Source organism: Convolutriloba macropyga, chromosome 7, assembly GCF_964194025.1.
Source record: "Convolutriloba macropyga chromosome 7, txConMacr16.3, whole genome shotgun sequence".
Classification (NCBI taxonomy): Eukaryota; Metazoa; Xenacoelomorpha; order Acoela; family Convolutidae; genus Convolutriloba; species Convolutriloba macropyga.
This window is the reverse complement of record NC_134474.1, coordinates 5287019-5308104: the sequence shown is the minus strand read 5'-3', so window position 1 is coordinate 5308104 and position 21086 is coordinate 5287019. Positions and strand designations below refer to the sequence as shown.

Genomic DNA, 21086 nt, shown 5'->3' with positions numbered 1-21086 from the left:
TAATAATCTCCGATTTGATAAATTGCACTTATTAACCAGATTTCATGTTCTAGCCTGTCCACTGTGCTATGTTTTTATACTTTAACTTGTCGTTAGTTATAAATTTTTAGTTTAAAAATTTAAGGTGATATTTGATCTTGTATTGCAGCTTTCTACAGGCACGCCTTATACTTCAAGAATCTTGGAACAACATAGGGGGTCTTTATCTACAGGTAATTATGCGGGTTATTTATTCCCCCTGAAAAGTCCAGGTGAGTTGCAATTAGGCTAATCAACCTGGTCAAATCAAATTTAGAACTCAGATCCAATTATAAGCAAAGTACCCTTCCAATTTGCCGATAATTCTTTCAAGTTTCTTGGGACCCCGGACCTCGGGTGAAGTTACCCACTTTTTCCCTCTTTCCGGTGAAGTGAGCCGGGCAAGATTGATTTGGAAGTTAATTGGAAAAGTTGTGAATTTTGGCTCGCTTTGAAAACTAACAACAAACTTCTTTCAAGAGGTCTGCGGTCCAATATGACAGCGAAACTTCTAGATAGATTCGCGAGACAAAATTACAAGCCAAACCGAGGGGAGGTTTGAGTAATAGAGCTGAATTGTTTTGGAAACATTGCTCACAAGGGGGTTTTTCTTATCTTCGCCCGACCCCCTCCCCGAATGGCTGCAACCCCATTAATTGGACCAGGAAAAGGCAATTAAATGTGGTCACAGAACCAACCGGCTCCCCAGGTGTTTTCACAACTTGTTCACACACTTTAGTAGCTTCCATTTCGAGTGGCTGAAATGTTTTGGATGTTAAAATCTCTTGAGTTTATAAGAAATATTACTACTAACTAAGCGTTTGGTTATAAGAGCGCAGTTTTGGTTGTTGCTAGTTTATAATTCACTGTCGTTAACTTACAAACTAGTTGGCTCGCGTTTTTGTGTTTTTCGAGTCTGATTTTCTTGTTTTTTGGGCGAGAGAAGGAAAACAATAGCATGAGCGCTAGTTCATACTCCACTACAAATATTAAACAGGTATGATAGCCGTGTTTAATAACTATTGTTTTGTGTCTCCGAAAACAATGTACTTTTCACTTTTAGTTTATTTCTGCAAAACTAAATTTGACTTTTAACATAATTTCGCATCTGTTTTCAATGGTCAAAATACAATCAATTCAAATGTTACCAATTAGGCATTAACGGCCCGGGTTCTCTGTGTTATTAATTTGGCCAGCACTTTTTACGTCTCACTGCACTTACGCCAGACAAAACTTTTAATAACCGTTTATAACTAACTTTTCATAACTAATAACTCCACTGTTCATTGCAACATATGCATTAAGTTGTAAGTTGTCAAAGTTGATTTTTCAACTCATTTCGTTATTAATTTTGAAAACCAACAACTTCAAAATTAGTTTTTGAGGTTAAATTTATTTTCAGATTTCAGAGTATTAGTAAGCTTATAATTTTACAGAACTTCATTTTTGAAACGTCTGTAGACGAAAATTTCAAATGTTTCGACGAAATAAGAGTTTTTGCAATTAAGACCATTGTAGGTTGGTGAAATCAAAAATTTTTGTTTTAGTGATATTTTTTGCCGTTTTTAGCTGAACTTGCTAAAGCAAACTATTTTACACAAAAGTTTTACAATTTGCCCAAAAAATAATGGAACAAAAAGTTTTTTAACCAATCTAAAATTACCTATGGCTGATTTTGGATTTATTGGTTAACAAAATCCCAAGAATTTTAATAGGTTAGTAGGTTAATAGTTTATATTCAAATGTTAGTAGTTAAATGCTAATAGGAATATCATAGGAGTATTAATTTTGGTTATTTAGGCGACTTAGTGCATGTTATCTTTGTGTTGTTACTATAGCTTGAATATTGTTTGTTGTTTTGTTTGTTTGTTGATTATTTGTTTACTTTGGTTAGGTTAGTCCTGCTCATAATCCCTCGGTGGACCGGTTATCAGTAAACCAACAACTTCACCACCAACAACATCAACAACAACAAATTCACCCCCAAAATATCCAGCAAGCTTCTCTAGAGTCCAAACTTGATTCCCTGGACCGGAAGAAACTTCAAAATGGCCCCGCCAACAATATTATCAGTCCAACCAACATCAACGCGGCAGTTGGTCAACCGGACCCCTACCATTTATCCGGAAAACACCCCGGGGGGATCTACCCCAACTTGGGGGGAAATGCCAGTCCTTACACAACAGGTGTTAACCCTTATCAATACATACATCACCCACAGCTAGACCTGGACCTGCAAACAGCTGCTGGTTTCGATTATGGTGCGTCATTCGCGGGTTCTGGCAACCCCTTCGTGGACGGACATACCCAGATGCAATATTTGCCCGACTCCCAATTCGTGGGTTATCGCCATGACACTTCGGGTTACCATATCGGATTCGTGGACCCGACCCAGGCAAACCAGAACTCGGCTCTCGGAAATGGGTTTGGTTCCACTGGCGTAGTCGGTGGTGGGTCTCTGAAGTCTCCGGGGGGTGCGACGGGTCAGTATGTTTACGGAACAACAGCTGCTGGCCGGTATGGATCAGTGTTCCCCCCAAGTCAGCAGTACCCGGACACCCAACTGTTGCAACCAACATTTGCACACCCGTCTGAGAGTGAGAATGGGACGAGAGGGGGTTCCGATTCCAAAAGAACCAATCAACGAAGCTCTCAGGCAAGTTTCCTTTATAACCAGATTTGATTATTGCCATTTCTGACTTAAATAAATTTGTTTGTTTTTTCATGGTTCATCGGAGACATTAGAGCCGTTAGGTGTAAGTTTTTCCAACCGTTTTCTTCATATAATTTTTTTTAATTTTGCAATTTTTTGTTTAAAAAAACGAATGGTGACTTTGGTCGCCTTTCTTGAGTAAAATAGGTTTTTAAACAGTTTTCCTGAATCTATTGATTCAATAAATTCGAATTTAAGTTCGAATAGAATTCAAATCCGTTTGTTACCAAATTTAAGTTGATGATTGTCCCTTTTTGACTAATATAAATCTGGGTTTTTAAGGACATACACATTATAGCTTTTAGGTGCGATTCATTTTTCCTATAGTTCCTATGGTTCTTCAAAAAAACTATTGAAAAGTTTAATTTACTCAAAAAAAGACGATCAAAGTGATCATTCGTTTTTTTGCAAAAAAATATGAAGATTTTTATTCGAAGAAAACTATATATCGTTTTCTTCGATTAAAAATCTTTATATTTTTTGCAAAAAAATTAATGATCTCTTTTTGGTCGTCTTTATTTGAGTAGCTTAAACTTTTCAATGGTTTTTTACTGTCTCAGAAAAATTATTTATAATTATACTATTTCAAAAGAGTTGAGTTGACTATCATTACCAAATGAGTTTTTATGCAATGTAGAACATAAAAATCTTAACTCATTAAAATTTCAATGAAAAAATATAGCATACGATTAAAATGATAATAACAATTTAGGCAAAAATTAGACGGACAATAAAAGCAACAAAATTGACCTGAAAAAACATACCAGAAACTGTTCTACAGTAAACGGTGAAATCGTTAAAAAAGGAATTTAAAAAATGACAAAATAAAACTAGAAACAACAGAACGCGAAACTCATAATTACAAAACGAGAAAAAAATGGAACGGCTAAAATGACCAAATACACATTTTTTTGGAAACGTCTCTCATTTTTTGTTTTTATTGCCGACATATGATTTATTCGTGAAAATGTTTTCAGATACAATATCTTTCAGTTTTCATACTTCATGTTTTTTGCCAAACGAATTATTTTGCAAACTAATTTGAGTTTTGCAAACACATTACCCTTGACTACCAAATTTTTCATGCAGTTCTCATGTTTAAAAAATCTGCAAGTAAATTTGATCAGTGGTTGGTGTCAGCGCATTGCTGAAATAAATTTGATCCTTTGCTATGCACAAGTTGACACAGTTGAAATGCAAGTAAATTTACTGAGATCAGTAAGTAATATTCGTTTCATAATCTTCATGCATAGGGGAGAGCGTTTGGAATCCATTTTTTGCCTTGTAGTTTTTATGATATACTAGCAATAAAAATGATTATCAAATGTTTTATGAAAAAATCCGAGCGATATGGGAACTAAAGCAAGTAAATGTTAAATAAATTCATTTTGCCAACTAAAATCTGATATGCTTAAATGTAGATTAAATACAAAAAAATTAGAAGGGAAACAAACTTGTCAGGGGCTCAATGTTGATTTTGAAAATCAATGTGTATTTATTTATGTTGTTTTGAGGGTTTAAATCTGTTTTTGAGAACTACTCTTTGTATCATTAGATCTAATTCGCTACCCATTTAGAGAGATATCTTTTTAATGTTTTAGATTTTGCCCAGATTAAACATTTAGGTTTAACTGCTAGTCAAACAGTCAAAGATACTGACTTTTAGTACAATGTGTTGTTGTGGAAGGTTAATAAAAAATAGGGTGAAAATTTTTAGTGTTCAATATTTGGTTAATTTTGTTAAAAGCAGAGACGCCACGATTGCCCAATGTTTTCAGGGGATCAAAATATCTCTAAGTGCGAGGAATTTAAAATTCACCAAAAAAGTGTGCTTAAATTATTTGTTTTAAGATCTATTTATAAACAAATTATGATAATTTGAATAAGTTATTTACCAATTTTATTAAAATTATTGAAATCAAGTAATCAAAAATTGGTAACTCTACGTTTTTTTGTGTGTTTATGCAATCGCTATCTCCTTTTTTGGTCTCTGAACTATTAATTATATAATTAGTTTATATATGCAATGTTTGAATCTTAAAAATATTTTACAAAGTATTTGATTTTAATTCGAAACAACTGTGAAATCGACAGTTGCAGTTTAAAGACCAATGGTCTTCTCAATTTTTAGGTCGGAAACCTAGATCACAGACCCTACATGAATTGAATTACTCTTGGATTGCCCCCCCCCCCACCCCACACCAGGCAGTGAGTTTGTGAAATTATAAATGTATCTGTAACTGGTTAATTAATTAATTAATTAATTAATTAATTAATTAATTAATTAACTAGTGACAGATATATATTTAATTTCATAACACGTGATAAAAACCTGATTGCGTGGTTTTCACAAACATTCTTCCATTATCACATTTACTAACTTTTTTATGAAACTTTTTTTAATGCGCTTGAGCAAGATGACATCAATATATTTTGGGCCTGCTAATTTTTTTTGCATGATAAGGGGCAAACACTTGAAGAGCAATAATGCTCATTTTGTGTTCTAATTGGATTGTATTTGGATATGATTGTTTCAAATGTTGTCCAATTGAATTAACTATTCTAATTTTTTTTTCAATTTACAATTTTGCCTATCTTATTGCTGACTCAGCAAATATTCCGCAGGTAGAAAGCAAAAGTTACCACAGCTTAACGAATAAAATGTAAGTTGTCTTTCACCCTGCTAAAGCAATTTTAAATATTAATTGTCTATTTTTTCTAGGACTGCGCTTCCACTGGTTTGAACATCAGCCCTGGCCGGGTTAATCTAACCACCCACCACATCCATCCAAACTCGGACTACCCTCAACAGACTCCAGCCGTAGATCCAAACACTTCCAGCTCAACATCCGTATCATCTGCTAATTCATTAGTGACCCCCGGAAGCGGGTTCAACATGCAGCACATCACTTGCAACCCTCAGAACCCGTTCATGTTTAATTCGTTCCATCATGGCCACACGGGGTACCCTGGACATCATTCTGACAGACTGGCAGGTACTGGGTCAGATATCACTGGGCACACACATCATCATACAGCAGGTTAATATTAAAAAAATATTTTTAATAATAATAATAATAATAATAATAATAATAATAATAATAATAATAATAAGGCGGCTCGGTAATGTGCGATTGCACATAAGGTTCCCACCCCACTCATACACAATTTTGGCATAATTGTCTACCAAATGAGGAACAGATAGAAAAACACAAAAAATTCAAGTATTTTTCAAAAAAAAAACTGGTGTATGAACAAAAAGATAGCCTCCAAAGCAAATAACTCAGTGGAGTAAAAAATGATGCATTAGGTTGATGAGATATGACGATATTAAGAAAGCGAGCGAAGACGAACGGCAAAATCAAACAACAATAACAAACATTAATTACATCAAAAAATTTATGTCCGTTTAAAAAAACAAAATTAATAACAAAGTCAAAATAGTGTTAGATAAAACTGAAAATAAACAATCAACTGGTAATTCACCAGAAAAAATGGTTATTCACCAGTTCATAATAAAGCTTGGTAGCAATCAGGCAAAAAAGAACAGAAACTTTAAAGTTAGAAAATTCGCTGAACTTAAAAAAAAACAATTAATTTCAAAGTAATGAAAAACATTAAGAATCAACTAAAAAATCCCATAGGTTTACAATTACCAATGCTTCTATATAAGGGAATTAAGAACTCTTGGTATTCAATTTTTTATGCAGTTAAAAAAAGAACAACAAACAGACAACAAACAAAAAATCAATCAAAACTTGCCATAAAACGCTTTGGAAGCCTTAAAGCCATACTTTGGCCCTCAAAATATGTTTGATTGCACCTTCTTCGAACACCGATAATGTATTATGTGGCCGCTCATTAATGAAAATAAGCAACAATTAGAAAAAAAGGGAAAAAAATGCAAAATTATGTAATACTTGTTTTTTTTCGAAAACAATTTATTTCCAAAGACATGAAAGCCATTAATTACAAAATGAAAAAATTGAATAGGTTCGTTCATATTTCCAGAGGAAACCCTTGAGACCTGCAATTATCCAGAACATGCCTTACGTCTACAAAAAACGTCAGATATGACAAAAATCAAAAACTAATTTACTTTTTTTGTGAAAAAGCCGTGAGGAAGCCAGTAAAGTCATAACGAATTCTCTTAAAACATTAGATTTTGTGACACAAATCCATTTTGACACTTTCCCTTAAAACCTATTATAAGACCTCTCATTAATGAAACAGTTAGACCAAAAAGAAAAAAGCAAGATTATGTAAAACTTGTTTTTATCGAAAAAAATTTATTTCCAAAGACATGAAAGCCATTAGTTAAAAAATTAAAAAACTGAATAGGTTCGTTTAATCTTCCAAAAGAAGCCCTCATGACCTGCAATTATCCAGAACATGTCTTACGTCTACAAAAAGAACGTCAAAGTTGACAAAAATCAAAAATTAATTTACACTTTTTGTGAAGAACCCGTCTCGAAGCCAGTAAATTCATAAAGCGTTCTTTAAAAACATTAGATTTTGTGACACCAATCCCTTTTGACACCTTCTCCTAACTAAAAATGTCATCTGTAACCTTTAATTAACGAGACCAGGTAACAAACCGACAATATATGGAACAAATTTGCGAAGTTGAAATGTTTTTTTTTTTCATTTTGGAAAACAATTGTTTTCAAAGTCATGAAAGCCATTATCTATCTTCTAATATCAGAACATCGGCTCATCTACTCTTCCAGGAAAAGCCCATCAAATTGGGTCATGGTACAGGAAATTAGATACGACTAAAAAGACAAAGTAAAAACGACAGTTAAAGACAAAGATAAAAAAATTCAATTAAATTCTTCGAGAATGTATTGTCGAAGCGGTGAACAACCACAATCTGTATCTTTAAGGATTTAAATATTATCAATTGTGCGTTATTTTGAACGCGAAAAATGTGATATATAAACTGACAATAACGTGGTAATTTGACAAAACTAGAAAATAAGAAAAATGGGCAAATATCTAAAAATTAAAAAAAATTGTGAAATCTAGTAGTATCAAAGCCAGAACACCATAACTTAGGGCCTGAAACCGCAATAAAGACTACATTTGAAATCAACAGAAGGAAGGAGCACTCTTTGATTGCTCACACTAAGCTATTAGTTGACCGAAGTAAGAGAAAAATGAAGGCAAAGTTCAATAAGCCATTTTTTATTTAAAAATCAAATATTTTAAAAGTCAGAACGACCATAAGCTTTCACGCAATCAACTAAATAAATTAATTCCGAGCTAACTAGGAAGCCAAGAGGAATTATCACTAGTGAGCTTTGATTCGAAATGTTCTGTTATTTAATTAATATAAAAAAGATCTTATTTTTTTCAACTAACCGACTGATGACAATCCGAATTATTTTTGGATTGTAACGGTCCAAGATTGGTACAGAACTAGTCCTGCTAATGTTGATTGTCCATTAAGAATATTTAATTTTTGGAATGTCATTGATTTAGATGTTTTGTTTGTTAAAAAATCAAAAGTAAATGCTGCGTTTTTGATAAACAACGAATAAAGTTTCCGCAAAACTGCAAAGTCTTTTTTACAGAGCACTCTCAACGGAAGTTGAAGTGGAATTAGCCCCCTTTTCAGTTTACAAAGATTGCGTTAATGGTGTTTGGGTGTGCACTTTCTGCAAATTTAATCAGAGTGGACTTTTGTGAAATTTTGTGAAATTTTTATCCGGAATTTGTGACAAAAAAATTCAATGGAAATAGCCGACAATGTTTTTTGTCTTTTAATGTAAAATCAACAACATTTTCATGAAAAATTTATTTAAATTTTATTAAAATTGGCGAAATTTTAGTCAAAAATTTCGAAAAAAGGTGAATGAAATCAACGGAATTCACTCTATTTTCTCGAAAGTTTAAACCTCGATATCTCCCTGTCAAAAAGGAAAATAAAAAAAATCTTTTTAATTCCATATTCTACGCTGGACAAGCTTTCTAATGATACCAGTCTCAACTCTCTACGATGAATATATCGATCGGCCAAAATTGACTGAACAAAAAAAAACCCAGTTGATTATATAGTTCCTCCCCCCTCAAGAGGGGTCGGAACAATAACAATAATAATAATAATAATAATAATAATAATAATAATAATAATAATAATAATAATAATAATAATAATAATAATAATAATAATAATAATAATAATAATAATAATAATAATAATAATAATAATAATAATAATAATAATAATAATAATAATAATAATAATAATAATAATAATAATAATAATAATAATAATAATAATAATAATAATAGTAATAATAATAATAATAGTGAATAAAATAAATAGATAACTATAATAGAATAAGATAGGAATGTTGTATAATATAAATATCAATATATAGTACAATATAAATATGAATAGTTAATTTAAAACAAAATTAAAATTCGCAAATAGGGATGTTAACCTTTAACCTCATTTTGATTTGCAAAACTGGGATTATTTGCTCAAAATCAATTTAAAAGCGTAAAAATCACCATAATAGCTAAAAGCGAGAAAAAAAATTGATCAATCTAGCTTTCCGACGGGCAAAATCATTAAAATCACTTATCAAATTATGGCTTCGCTCAATTCCTCCGTTTTTTTGAGGTTTAGAACATTTGAAATCAATCATAGCCTAACGTGTACAGCATTGATTATATTTTGTTAAATTGGAAAAACTAAAAGCAAAGCGATGATACTTTTTGATATGGGCGTCGCTTTCACAAAATCTGACGAACCAAATGAATTCAGGATATTTTTTGTTCTTATAGGTTCCAGTGCCGCATTCAGCAACCCTTTAGTCCAGGCAACAGGGGTACCTTCCGGACAACCAGTGGTACCACCCGGGACACACCCCCACCCCCACCATCACCACCACCCCTCATCTGCGGGTGCAGGGGCGGGAGGGAGTATGCGAAGAAAAAATGCCTCTAGAGAGACGACAGCGGCTCTGAAGACATGGTTGTTTGAACACAGGAAGAACCCTTATCCCACAAAAGGGGAGAAAATAATGCTAGCCATCATCACCAAAATGAGCGTTAGTATTCTTGAAGTTGCAACTGCCCCCCCCCCCCCCCCCCTCTGCGCTCGTGAATCTTTTTGTTTTCATTACCTAGTTTGAACCAATTAATTCGCGTTTTTACCAAATTAGTGGTTTGCATATCTATATTTGAGAGGTGGGACTGTCAATTACAGTTTTATATGTATTGTATCAGTATTTTAACTGAAAATGTCATATACTACCACGGTGGGGGGGGGGTGGGGGGTGGGGGCGTTTTCTTAATAGTTTTTATCATCATATAGAAGCAGTTTTAATTACAGAATTATGAATTCTCCGTGTCAAATTTGCTCAAACAACGAGCCTTTCGTTTTCTTAGCTGATTGGTTAATTCTTCGATTATTTAAGTTCTAGTCGGATGTTTACTTTTGCAGTAGGATAACTATGAAAGCGGCCCAATAACTACGCAATATATTTATGGAGCGGCTATTATGCAGTTATAACCATGTTGAGGCGCTTATCAAGGCTTTTCCTTAGTCATCAAAGGTAATACGGAAAACCGCAGTCATTGCTTTTGTGACCCAGATACACTCCGGCGTGCTATTTGATCTTAGAAACTAATATCGGGTCATCTGTCAACATTTGTCCGCTTTTGAGGAATTCGAACTGACTTGCCATTTAGTATTTGACTCTATTTTGGTGGTATGTCTCATTATATACTCTTTAACACCCCCAAGTTGAAAGGTCGACCATATGAAAAGTTGAATTGGGGTGGGGGTGGGGGTGGTGGGTGGGTGGGGGGGGGCTGTAACTTCCCCATTTTATTTACCTGGTCGAGACTGCAAATAATTTCGACTCAAAGTGGTCTCATAGGTCGACCCCAAGTCTTTTCTTAGCCAATATCAGTCGAAACCGAAACGCGTGAGCCCAAAAAATGAGTTGGTTTTTTAAATCAATGTACAGTAATTATGATTGTTTAATTTTGTGGAGAAAACTATTTGAGACGAGATTGAATTGCCATTCTAGTTCCAAATTCTTCCGACAAAATGCGACGATCTATATATACGAGGCTTTTTTACCTTTAGTAAAAATCGCAAAGGCTTTTACGTTTAAAAGAAATACAAAAAATTATACATGCTGCAACTAATTCAGTATAAAATTAAATCCAATGAAGAAAAAATTAGGAACTCATTACTAGTTTGGAAAGCATTTTTGGAAAAAAAACATTTTTTTCACCCAATAAGAAAGGCGATCAAAAAGAGGTATGGCTTGAAAACAACTATCTTCCAAAAAAATAACAACATTGACAGAACGAGGCGATTTTTCACCCTGTAGAATCAGAACCTTGGTTCTAGCAGGACATAATCGAGGTCCAATATTTAAAAAAAAAGGCGCAGACCAATTAATCACACAACCGCTAATGTTCCTTATAATTAACCTAACCGTCCTGCAAAACCAAATTGCTTTTAATTCAAATAATTTGGTTGAAAAGTTTCAGAAAAAAAACAAAAATTTTTTGGCATGCTAATAATATCGAATTGTTGCAATGCTATTGCTGATTCAGTAGAAAATTGATTTCTGAAAAGACGCCGTTACGGAAACGGCTACCTTAGTTGAAAAGAAAAAGTTAATATTCTAAGAATTTTTTTGAAGACTTAACGTCTTGTAAGTATCCTGTAAGGCGATACAAGAATAACTTTTGGTTTCGAATTGGGTAGCCTACAGAAAACAATGCAGCCAAGCTCATAAATGATGTACTGTTTAATGCACATTTGCGAGCATTTGAAGCTGCAAGTTATTTCTGATATATTACTAACATGTTTTTATATATTAAACAATTTCTCAGGCGCTTTTAAATTTTCTATACTTAACACTTTAAAGTTGTAAATGATTGTAAAATAGTTGCCAGAAACATGCAATTGATCCACTCCACGCCCCCAAATATTTTCGCGGATCTGAGTCTCAGAGCATTGCAGCGCTGAACCAGCACATTTAAAAAAACCTAATTCAGTTCTGAAGCATTGCGTCTCCAGAATGTTTTAAGTTTCTTTAAGTCCAGTTTTTATTCATTATGATTAAATTGAGATCATTGAGTTCGCCCAGGCTGATTTTTTCCTGTTCAGTCTGAAAATTACTCATGCGCCGAAGTATAATCTGAACAGCATAATGTCATACTTTTATTGCTCACAAACTGGTAAATAGTATACCATTATACACAATCTTTATTCTTAAGCTAGATTGCAAGCATTTTCTACAACGCCCATTTAGTTTAGTGGTTACGACTTGCTACGCAAATTAGATGTTACAAGTACCCACGCAGATATTCGAATCGCATATAAAGCAAACTTTGTTGGCGTCATTTAAGCTGAACATTTTATTTTCCATGCATTCATTTTTACTCAAAAATCAAGACTAGCCAGTGTAAATTTCGACCTTGACAGAGTACTGTTCATCCAGCAAAAACAGAATGTATTTAGACTGTTTCAGCGCTGATTTGCTCCACCGCCAATCTCCGGGTTGTGTTTTATATTTTAGAATACTTAGCCTTTTTAAAACTGAATTTACTCCAAATATTGTCAATTTTGAAAATAAGAAAACTGTCGGTATCTTCGTTGTTCATCAAAGGAAACAAGTGATGGTTTAACTAATTTTGAAACCTAAGAAAGTTAGTATTTTCCGTTTCAAAAGTAAAAGATTGTTTAAAAAAGAAAACATATTAATTTTTATTTGTTTTTATTGATCATATCGAAACCCCATGAGTCCAGAGAAATTAGCTTATTTTCTTATCAAAGGTCAACATGTCTGCTATACTCTAAAACTAAACATAAACAAAAGTTTTCGCTTTTTTTGACAATTTCTTACGTTTGAAACCAAGCATGCATACGATTTTCTCCAGTTTTTAAACCGAACACACCGAAGCTTTGCTATGTTCGAAAATCCACATGCTGAAAGTTTCTTGCACTTAGGGAGTCTTCAAACCTGATAACAAGTGTATTGCTATCTTAGAATTGAAACATTAAGTTAAAAATTAGTTTCATTCAAAATATTATGATGAAGATGCAACAAAAGCTCAGCTAACTCAGCTCTACTGTGATTTTTCAAATGTTCGTTTTTTTTTCAGCTGACGCAAATCTCAACATGGTTTGCAAACGCAAGAAGACGACTGAAGAAAGAAAACAAAATGACATGGACTCCCAAAAACAAAACTAGTGCCACAAACAGCAACAACAATAACAATAGTTCAACCAACAACAACAATAACAACAATTCTACCATTCAAAGCAAACAAACTCCAGTGATAAACAACAATACTGGTAACAGCTCTGGAACTGACACGAAGCAAGAAACAACAGCAAACAGTACAATTCATTATTCATCTTCATCTAACTCAACAGAATTAAAAATGGAAAATTGACTTCCCAACTTGACGGGAAAATATTTGTTGATTGGTTTTGATAGAAATTGTGATGTTCGAAGTAGCCTTTTAATTTAAAAGAGTTTAGATTTCGCCGATATTTTTTTGAGATATTTTTTTCAGAGATATTTTTTCAGAGATATTTTTTTCAGAGCATGGAAATATTTGAACACTAAATAAACGCAACACTTTTTAAAAAGAACACATGCTTTTCAAATTAAAAATGATTATCAAAAATTGATCAAGGTGAACAAAAACTGCAGGAATATTCTTCAAAAACATTTAGATTTCGGAAATTTTTCAGGAAAGCAAAAGTTTCTTCATATTACCCATTTTATCAAACAATTTCTGCTTTTTGAAAATCTTTTTATATTCTCAAATAAAACGAATAAGAAGGGAGGGCTTTTTGATTTTTGTTAAACCAATTTCCAAAAGCCAGAAAAAAACCTCCCACTAAAGTCAATCCTTACACCTATGCCAAATTCATTGCCCACAACGTATTGACACTCAAACTATATTGCTTATAACTAGAACTGTATTGCTTATAACTATAAAATTGCAAATAACTAGAATGTTTACGACCAGTAGCCCCTTTAGGTATTTTTTTAAGATTTCAAATTCTTCAACCCAACTGAAAAAATGTTTATATACTAAAATGATGCCCTGAATATCCTGGCAAAGCCGCCAATGGTGCCTAACATACAGTATTTGAAATATTTTGTGTTAGATGCATCTAATCAAAAGCAACTACTGTGAAAATGGACCAACACTGGATCCGATCTAGCGTTAGTCTCTTCTGTCAAGCCTAGTGTGCTTAGCATTTCACCAACTCGTCTTAAGCTCTCAAATCTTTTTATAACATCTTAATTTCTCACGTTAATTATTGTTCCTGAAGGATTCAGTACACATCAAAGTATTCGTTAAAACTGCAAATTACTGTTTTTTTGTCAAACTTTGTTTAATATTATCTAAAATCTGTTTTATAAAATCGCCGGTATTAGATTCTTACCCAAGTTGTGATCCAGACCAAAATCGCCTCTGATCAGATCGTACCGGACAAAACTGACCTCCGATCAGAACTCCAAATCGAATTGACCTCTGATCAGACTATCGTGCGCTTGAATCTTTGTATTCGCTGGGAAACCTCTTCTGATTGCGGTCGAGAATCAATTCTGTTACAATTAATACGCGCTAAAATCTGCCTATGGGCAGCCTGTTGTTCGCTTGCTTTCACCTTTGACTAGACTCAAGTGCGCTCGAAGTTGCCACTGGTCAGACACAAGTGCGCTTGAAATCGACTTTGATCAGATTTAAGTGTTTTCGAAGCTGTCTCTGGTCAGATTGAAGTGCGCTCGAACAGCCTGAAAAGCAAAATGTTTTAAGTATGATCAAATATTTTAAGACCATTGTAACATATTCCTTTCATAAAAATCAATGTTTTCAATAATATATTTAACGAAGAAAAAAACCAAAAAATGAAACAAAACCGGTGTGTCGAGAAAATAAATTGTTTAGTATGCCAGTAGTGCACTCTTATAACTCCGTAGTTGAAGTGAGACACCTTTTCATTGAAAACATCTTGGTCTACAGTTTATCAGAATATCTTCCAAAGGGGACCGCCATTTGCTATCGGCTGGAGCCCTGAGTTCTTATGAGTACCATCAGGCTCTAGATGAGTCCTTGATCAGAATGCGGTTGCATTGTTGCTTTTGACAGAGCATGCACCTCTCAGTAAAAAATGAAAGATGAAACGTGTTTGAAATAATTTCTGATCATACTAGTGTGCGCTCGAATCCACCTCTGATCAAGCAAGTCCCAGACCATTGTCCAGAATAAAGTGCACTCGAAGAGTTTTTGAGAAAATGTAATTCAAACGCAATATGCGCAGGTTTGTGCCCCAACAAGGTCTGATGATATGTCTATTCGGTCCGGACACCTCGACATGAGTATGCGTAGATGCATTGAGGTCAACAAATTGTTTGCATTCAAACTGATAGGAACCCGGGTCTGTTGGATTACGAGGCAAGTGTTTTACCAATGGAACCACAGTTACAGAAGAGAAGCAAAATTTTTCTGCTTTCACTGGCAACTTCTTATGTATTGGGAGAGATATTTCCTGTCATTGATAAAAAAACAAATTCAGACAAATTTTTCAATTGATCTTGATTTTAGTCTTCTTGAGTAGGTTCGTTGCAAATCAGTGTATTTAGGAATAATGATCCGTTTCTTCCAATCTTGACATGGCTACTTACTTGGATATGCATATGCCAAGGTCGAGATCCTCGTTCAAAATCACTTATGATAAGCCGATCGAAAACGCACGGGGGGGGGGGGGGGTTGCGGTGCGTTCAAAATTCAAAATTAGGCGGTCGAGGACATGTTCTAAGTCTGCCTCAAGTGTGATCATTTCCAAATCTGAACGATACCAAGTCTGATCATGGCCAGTTTTGAACCAGGCAAGGTCTGACTATGACCAAAATTGAACTAGCCGATGTCTGATTATGAAACCAGGCAAGTTCTCATTATAGCCCATTCAAGTAGAACACGGTCTTTTCAAGACTTGAACTGAAGTCTTTTCATAGCCTACAAAAGTCGCATGGTTTTTTTACGGGCCGAGCAAGAGAACAAATTGCTATCTCGAAACAAAACTAAACAAAAACAGTCAATTTTTTTACACACAAACAAGTATAAAAAGATTGAGCAGAAAACACGCAAAATAAACCGGACCAATTTCGATCTCCAAATTAGACATTTTTCATAAAGACAACAAAAAAACAGCAATTTTTCATAAACAAAGAAACATAGTATGAAAATGTTGAGGAAAACAAAGCGCTATTTACAGGAAATAAATTATATCTCAGTTTGAGTAAAAAAACGAACAACAGATCCAAAAATGGTTCTTTTTTTGAGCAGATACTTCATAATCAAGGCACCGGACAAGATAATATCACTCGACGACGTACCACATGTAAAACAGTAAACAATTATAATCCCAAGGCTGAAATTGACAACTTCACTGTGTCATTTTTGACATAAACTTTAAATGACTTAAATCGGGGTTAGGAGAATACGGAGCAACAACTGAACCCCTCAACTGCAAAAAATTGTGCAAATTATTTTTTGGGACACTCTACACTAACTGAGAAATCGAAAATGCCATTGCCACCCGTATTGTGGTACCGAAAATTAAGGTCTCCGAATACGACAAAAATCAATGCGTTTTCGAATTTGGACATCAATAACTGTTTATCCAGCCCAAATCAAGGCACCAACTACGTTCAATAATCAAGAAGGGTGTGGTTTCAACAAAAAGTGAGCACGTTTTTTTTTATTTTTTGTTGCGCGATTCATGCAAAAGTAGCCAAACAGTGAACCGTAAATCAATTCTTAGGATATAAATGAAACGCAATTTCAGCAGAACCATTCAAAGCTACATTAAACAGCCGTGCTAGCTTGTTTTTGGTGTTTGTTCAAAGTTAATTCAGGGGCTTTTGATCAAGGTAACCCGTTTTGACGAGATCGGGAACAATATTGTTCCTCTCCGTAAGAAGTATGATGGTCAAAATGTTATGACGATAAAACGAATACCGAAAAAATTGTTGAAATCACGGATGTTTACGCATTTGCAACCATTTGTATAACTAGCTTCATGTACTCAATTGTTGTCGGAAACCACAACTTTTAAGCGGTAAACTGAATTTAGCTGCGCCACTCAAGCAACAAAATTTGAGAAAAAATTCAATTTTTTAGATTCGCATCAGAATAAAGTTTCAACAAAAAAAAATCAGAACGAAAACCAGCAACCTGAATTCTTTATAAAACGCGCCAATTATCATCTGTTTCAATGCCAATTTTATAGAGAAAAAAACTAACAAAGATATAGGTCATGATTTATCGAACATTTAACTTCTTGCGCATTAGCAGATGCTTTGCATAATTAGGCTGCAAAGTTTTCCTTCGCCTGTTCCTGAGTCCACAAGACCATTTTCAGTGATTCAACACGTCATAAAGGAACAAAAATTACTTTGATAAGCGAGAAAACGGCTCTCCAATGCGTGTTTTTTCTTATAATAGTTCATATCGGGAGATTTTCACAATATCTTATTTAAAAGAATATTGATGGTATCACATCAAGACAAACTCTCAGACATCGTTATGTCTACAAAACACAATTTGTATGCAGAAGGAGGCATACCATTGAGGAAAACTATACCCACATCAAAATATTTTCAACAGATCCATGTCAGCTTAAAGAATAAATGAATCTTAACAAAACAGCCCGAAACTACTAAAACACGTTTTTGATCATCCTCTTTGATGAAAACTTGGAAAAGCAAAAAAAGTTACTCCAAAATCAAACAATGCCGAAGCTCTTCTGCATGTCTTTAGAGAAATGTTTCAGGCTCATTGTGAGCCAAATCTTGCAGGTGAATTCACAGGTGAATACCATTATAGAAGTTCATAGATGAATACCATTAAATAAGCAAAGAAAAATGCGTAGAAGTTTTCTTAGGCCTAATTTTTTGTCGATAACAATTTTTTCGTAAATGTTTACCACAGCATTGTTAACTTAGTTCTTTGTTTAACAGCCAGGACCGGGAAAAAATCTCCAAAATTTTTGCAAAAGTTTTTGTGTAAACTTTTCAGTTTCATCCAGCTGTTCCAATTTGGCCGGCAGTCTGTTTCTAGCTTTGTCAGAAAATTTTTCTAGCTTTACTACAACTCACAGTTTTTGATGTTTTGAACAATTGCAAAAAGCACACTTGACCAATGCTTGACAATGTGAAGTGAGTCTCTATCTTTCGTTTCATTGAATTGTGTTCAAGTTCACCTTGTGGGAAAGCGAATTGAGAAGATTGTTCTAAGGCAAGGATGACTAATCGACAAGGGAAAACACTGATTGTAAACTTCAATTATCACAATGGTATGCAAATAATAGCGAATAGTTTCAAAGTGACGAGAGTATTAAAGCGTTCTCTTGGTTTGTGATTGGTTTAGAATTCACAAAATAGATTTCTGTCCGCTGCGTCAATTCAGGGGTAAAGAGTTTTTACTCGAGGTTTCAATTTTCAGCTATAAATCCTGGCCGCATTCCTTTGTTTGATTTTTGGGATTAAAACTGTTGGATTGTCTTGGGTCGTCATTAATTGGTCCGTCAGCCAGTTTGCTAGTTCCAAGATACTCTGGCCAGTGAACTCCTGTCCAGTCCGAGCCAGTTTTCTCCCTCTGCCTCATGTTAGTGAGTTTTTTGATAGCAAATATGGAGAGAGATGTGTCGTATATCAGTTAAAGTGGTTGTACAAAAAGCTCTCTTGTCATCTCTTTTTTGGAATACCTGCTACTAGCATACAGGCATACTTTCCGTTGATCCCTCTGTTAAGCTTACGGTGATCTGGTCTCTAAACGATTATCTCAAGACGGTGAGAAAATTGAAAACGAAGGTTAAAAAAATCTGAGAGACAAGTTTTTGGTTCATAATAATGTGGTTTCATTTCCTGAGAATCTCAATGTTTCCTGGAACTCAAAATCGAAAGGCTCTGCTCAATTTTGAGGGTCACAGAAATAATCAAGGAACTCAGATTCACAAGCAGGGCACAGATTTCGGGTACAGCTCCCTGTTGCAATGAGGGTCATTGCCAGCAGGTGATTGTAGATCTCCCTTTCATTTTGGGAAGCGGTGCAGTTCACTAGCTTGCCAGTGATCCAGTTGAAGTACCACAAATTAAATGTATGGTCTCACATGCATTTATTATCCCCACTTTCAAAGCATCGCAGACACTAATTTGGGTCGATTATTGGATAGTGATTTCAAACAAATAAGCGTATGAAAGAGAAATAAATCCAAACGCGATCAGGTTTCCTCAATGGGCCTTTGCAAAAAAAATTTGGTTATTTAATATATGGGTAATTAATTTAGAAAGGTGAAGTGATTTTGGTATTCATTTGCTGGAGACGTGAACTAATATAAAGAGAGGGTTCGTTCTGATGGAGTGTTTAGTTGTGCGTCGTGTTCTGAATTTGGGTTTTTTGACTTGATAATACCGGCTCTAATCTAGTAATACAGGTAGGTACTGTTTTTGTAAAACGTTAAGTCTTTAGCATTCCTTACAATTGTATAAACTTTCATTCAACAGTTTTTTTCCCTCATAAACAAATGTTGATTCTCAAAAGCCAACTCAATAACGTGGAATTGAACGAATTTTTCTTAAAATTAAAAGCAGAAAAATTTTCTCATTTTGCTGTTGATCTACTTGTCGATTTTCATTGCCCGAAAAAACCCTTGCAATATCAAATTTATAAGTAACCAAATTGTCCTGAGAACTCGTTGTAGTTGTTCCTCTACTAAATTTTTTTCTGCCTATTTTGGATCAAAACAATATGACTAAGTCAACAGTTCTGACAAATATTTCTTTTTCAGAAAACGATGTTGATATTCTGCTCCTATACCAGAAGCAGATCGGTGCTCTGCAACACTGAGACACCATGAGTCCTTAAAGCTTCAAAAATACCCATAATCGCCTCCTAAATTGTTGCAATACACAGCTACACAGCCAAGAAAAGCCTTTTTATTTTTTTTTTGGTAATCTAAAAAGAAGCAAACTACTGTTTGTTCTGCAGAAAAATCTTTGTAGCTGTCATTTCTAGTGTCCCTCAACTTGAAAAAAATGCCAATTGAGATGACAGTCATTGGTGAAACTTTTCTGAAATTCCTGGGAGCACGGAATTCTTCTCTTTTATCCAATCACCGAAAAAAAAACAAAGTTTTCTTCTCAGATATTTTATCTGACAAATATAAGTAATCTTCCTTCTATTCTTTGCTTTGACTTGAAACTCAGCTTAATATAGTTGGTACTCTAGTTCTGCGGTCCTTTTGCCTCTATATTTTGCCACTGAAACTCTTAAAGATGGTTTCAATTATACAAGTAAAAAACAGAATACAACCAGCTGTGAACGGTTTTCTAACGAAATAACTAAAAGCCTAAAAGTTTGAGACAAAGTTCTTGATTTATTTTTTGAAAAACGTAAAAGAAATATTGCAATCGAAGTTCCTATTAATAAAAATTCTATTTTTAGAAACATCAGGCATTGAACTTTTTCAAAGCCAGAGCTACAATTGATATGTTGCCTTATCTTGTTTAAAACAAACTCAAAAATTTTCTATCAAATGTCATTTTTGGAAGCAAATTTTATGTCTTTTCGCTGTGAACTCGGAAATTTTACTTGGTTCCAAGTTTTCACATAAAAAACCAATTAATTGATTGTCAAGTAATTGCAAGTGTCCCTTGTTAAATTAATCTGCGTTAAGATTTTTGAAAAGCAATATTTCTACAACCCTGGTCTAAAGAAACAATTCGGTGATTATCTAAGTTTAGATAAACTCTAGGGTTTGCCAATTCACTTGTGATAAGAACATGACAACAGATCTGACCGTTATGTAGTTTTTATTGCTGTATCAGTATGTTTAGACAATATTTCAGCTAAATTCTATAGAGATCAAAGAGTTTGTAACGGCTGCTCTCCTTGTGTTTCACAAAGAAAGTTTTACACCGCCCACTTCGTTCTGAGTGGTTACAAAATCAGTCCGGATACTTCGTTTATGCAGTTTGCTGTTGTAACTGTATATCCGTTCTGCTGTACTTACCGTTGCATTAACTACTCTGTTCGTAATTATTGGCTAATCTTAGTTTTTTCAACAATCAATTTGAACTGGATTGCCACAGATCACACAATACGGGATCTCTTTATGTATACCAGTTCAATCCGATAGAAAAAAATAATCGAAGACAAAGATATATGTCTAAGACCTGTTTGTGCAAAAATATTTAAACTTAAACTTAAGTTGGCTTTTGCTATTTGTACTCACAAGTTGAGAATACCAGAAGTTGGGGTTGTAACAGTTGAATTTCAGCTCCAATAA

General features: G+C 34.2%; 1 protein-coding gene across 1 annotated transcript; it reads left to right on the top strand.

The window, feature by feature from the left end:
- The first annotated feature begins 853 nt into the window (after nucleotides 1-853).
- Nucleotides 854-13260, top strand: LOC142342059 (uncharacterized). Its single transcript, XM_075393240.1, has 5 exons — nucleotides 854-1015; nucleotides 1913-2674; nucleotides 5454-5772; nucleotides 9527-9792; nucleotides 12875-13260. Exons 1-5 carry the CDS (start codon nucleotides 977-979, stop codon nucleotides 13166-13168), a joined length of 1680 nt encoding a protein of 559 aa, XP_075249355.1. The 5' UTR covers nucleotides 854-976; the 3' UTR covers nucleotides 13169-13260.
- Nucleotides 13261-21086: the final 7826 nt, after the last annotated feature.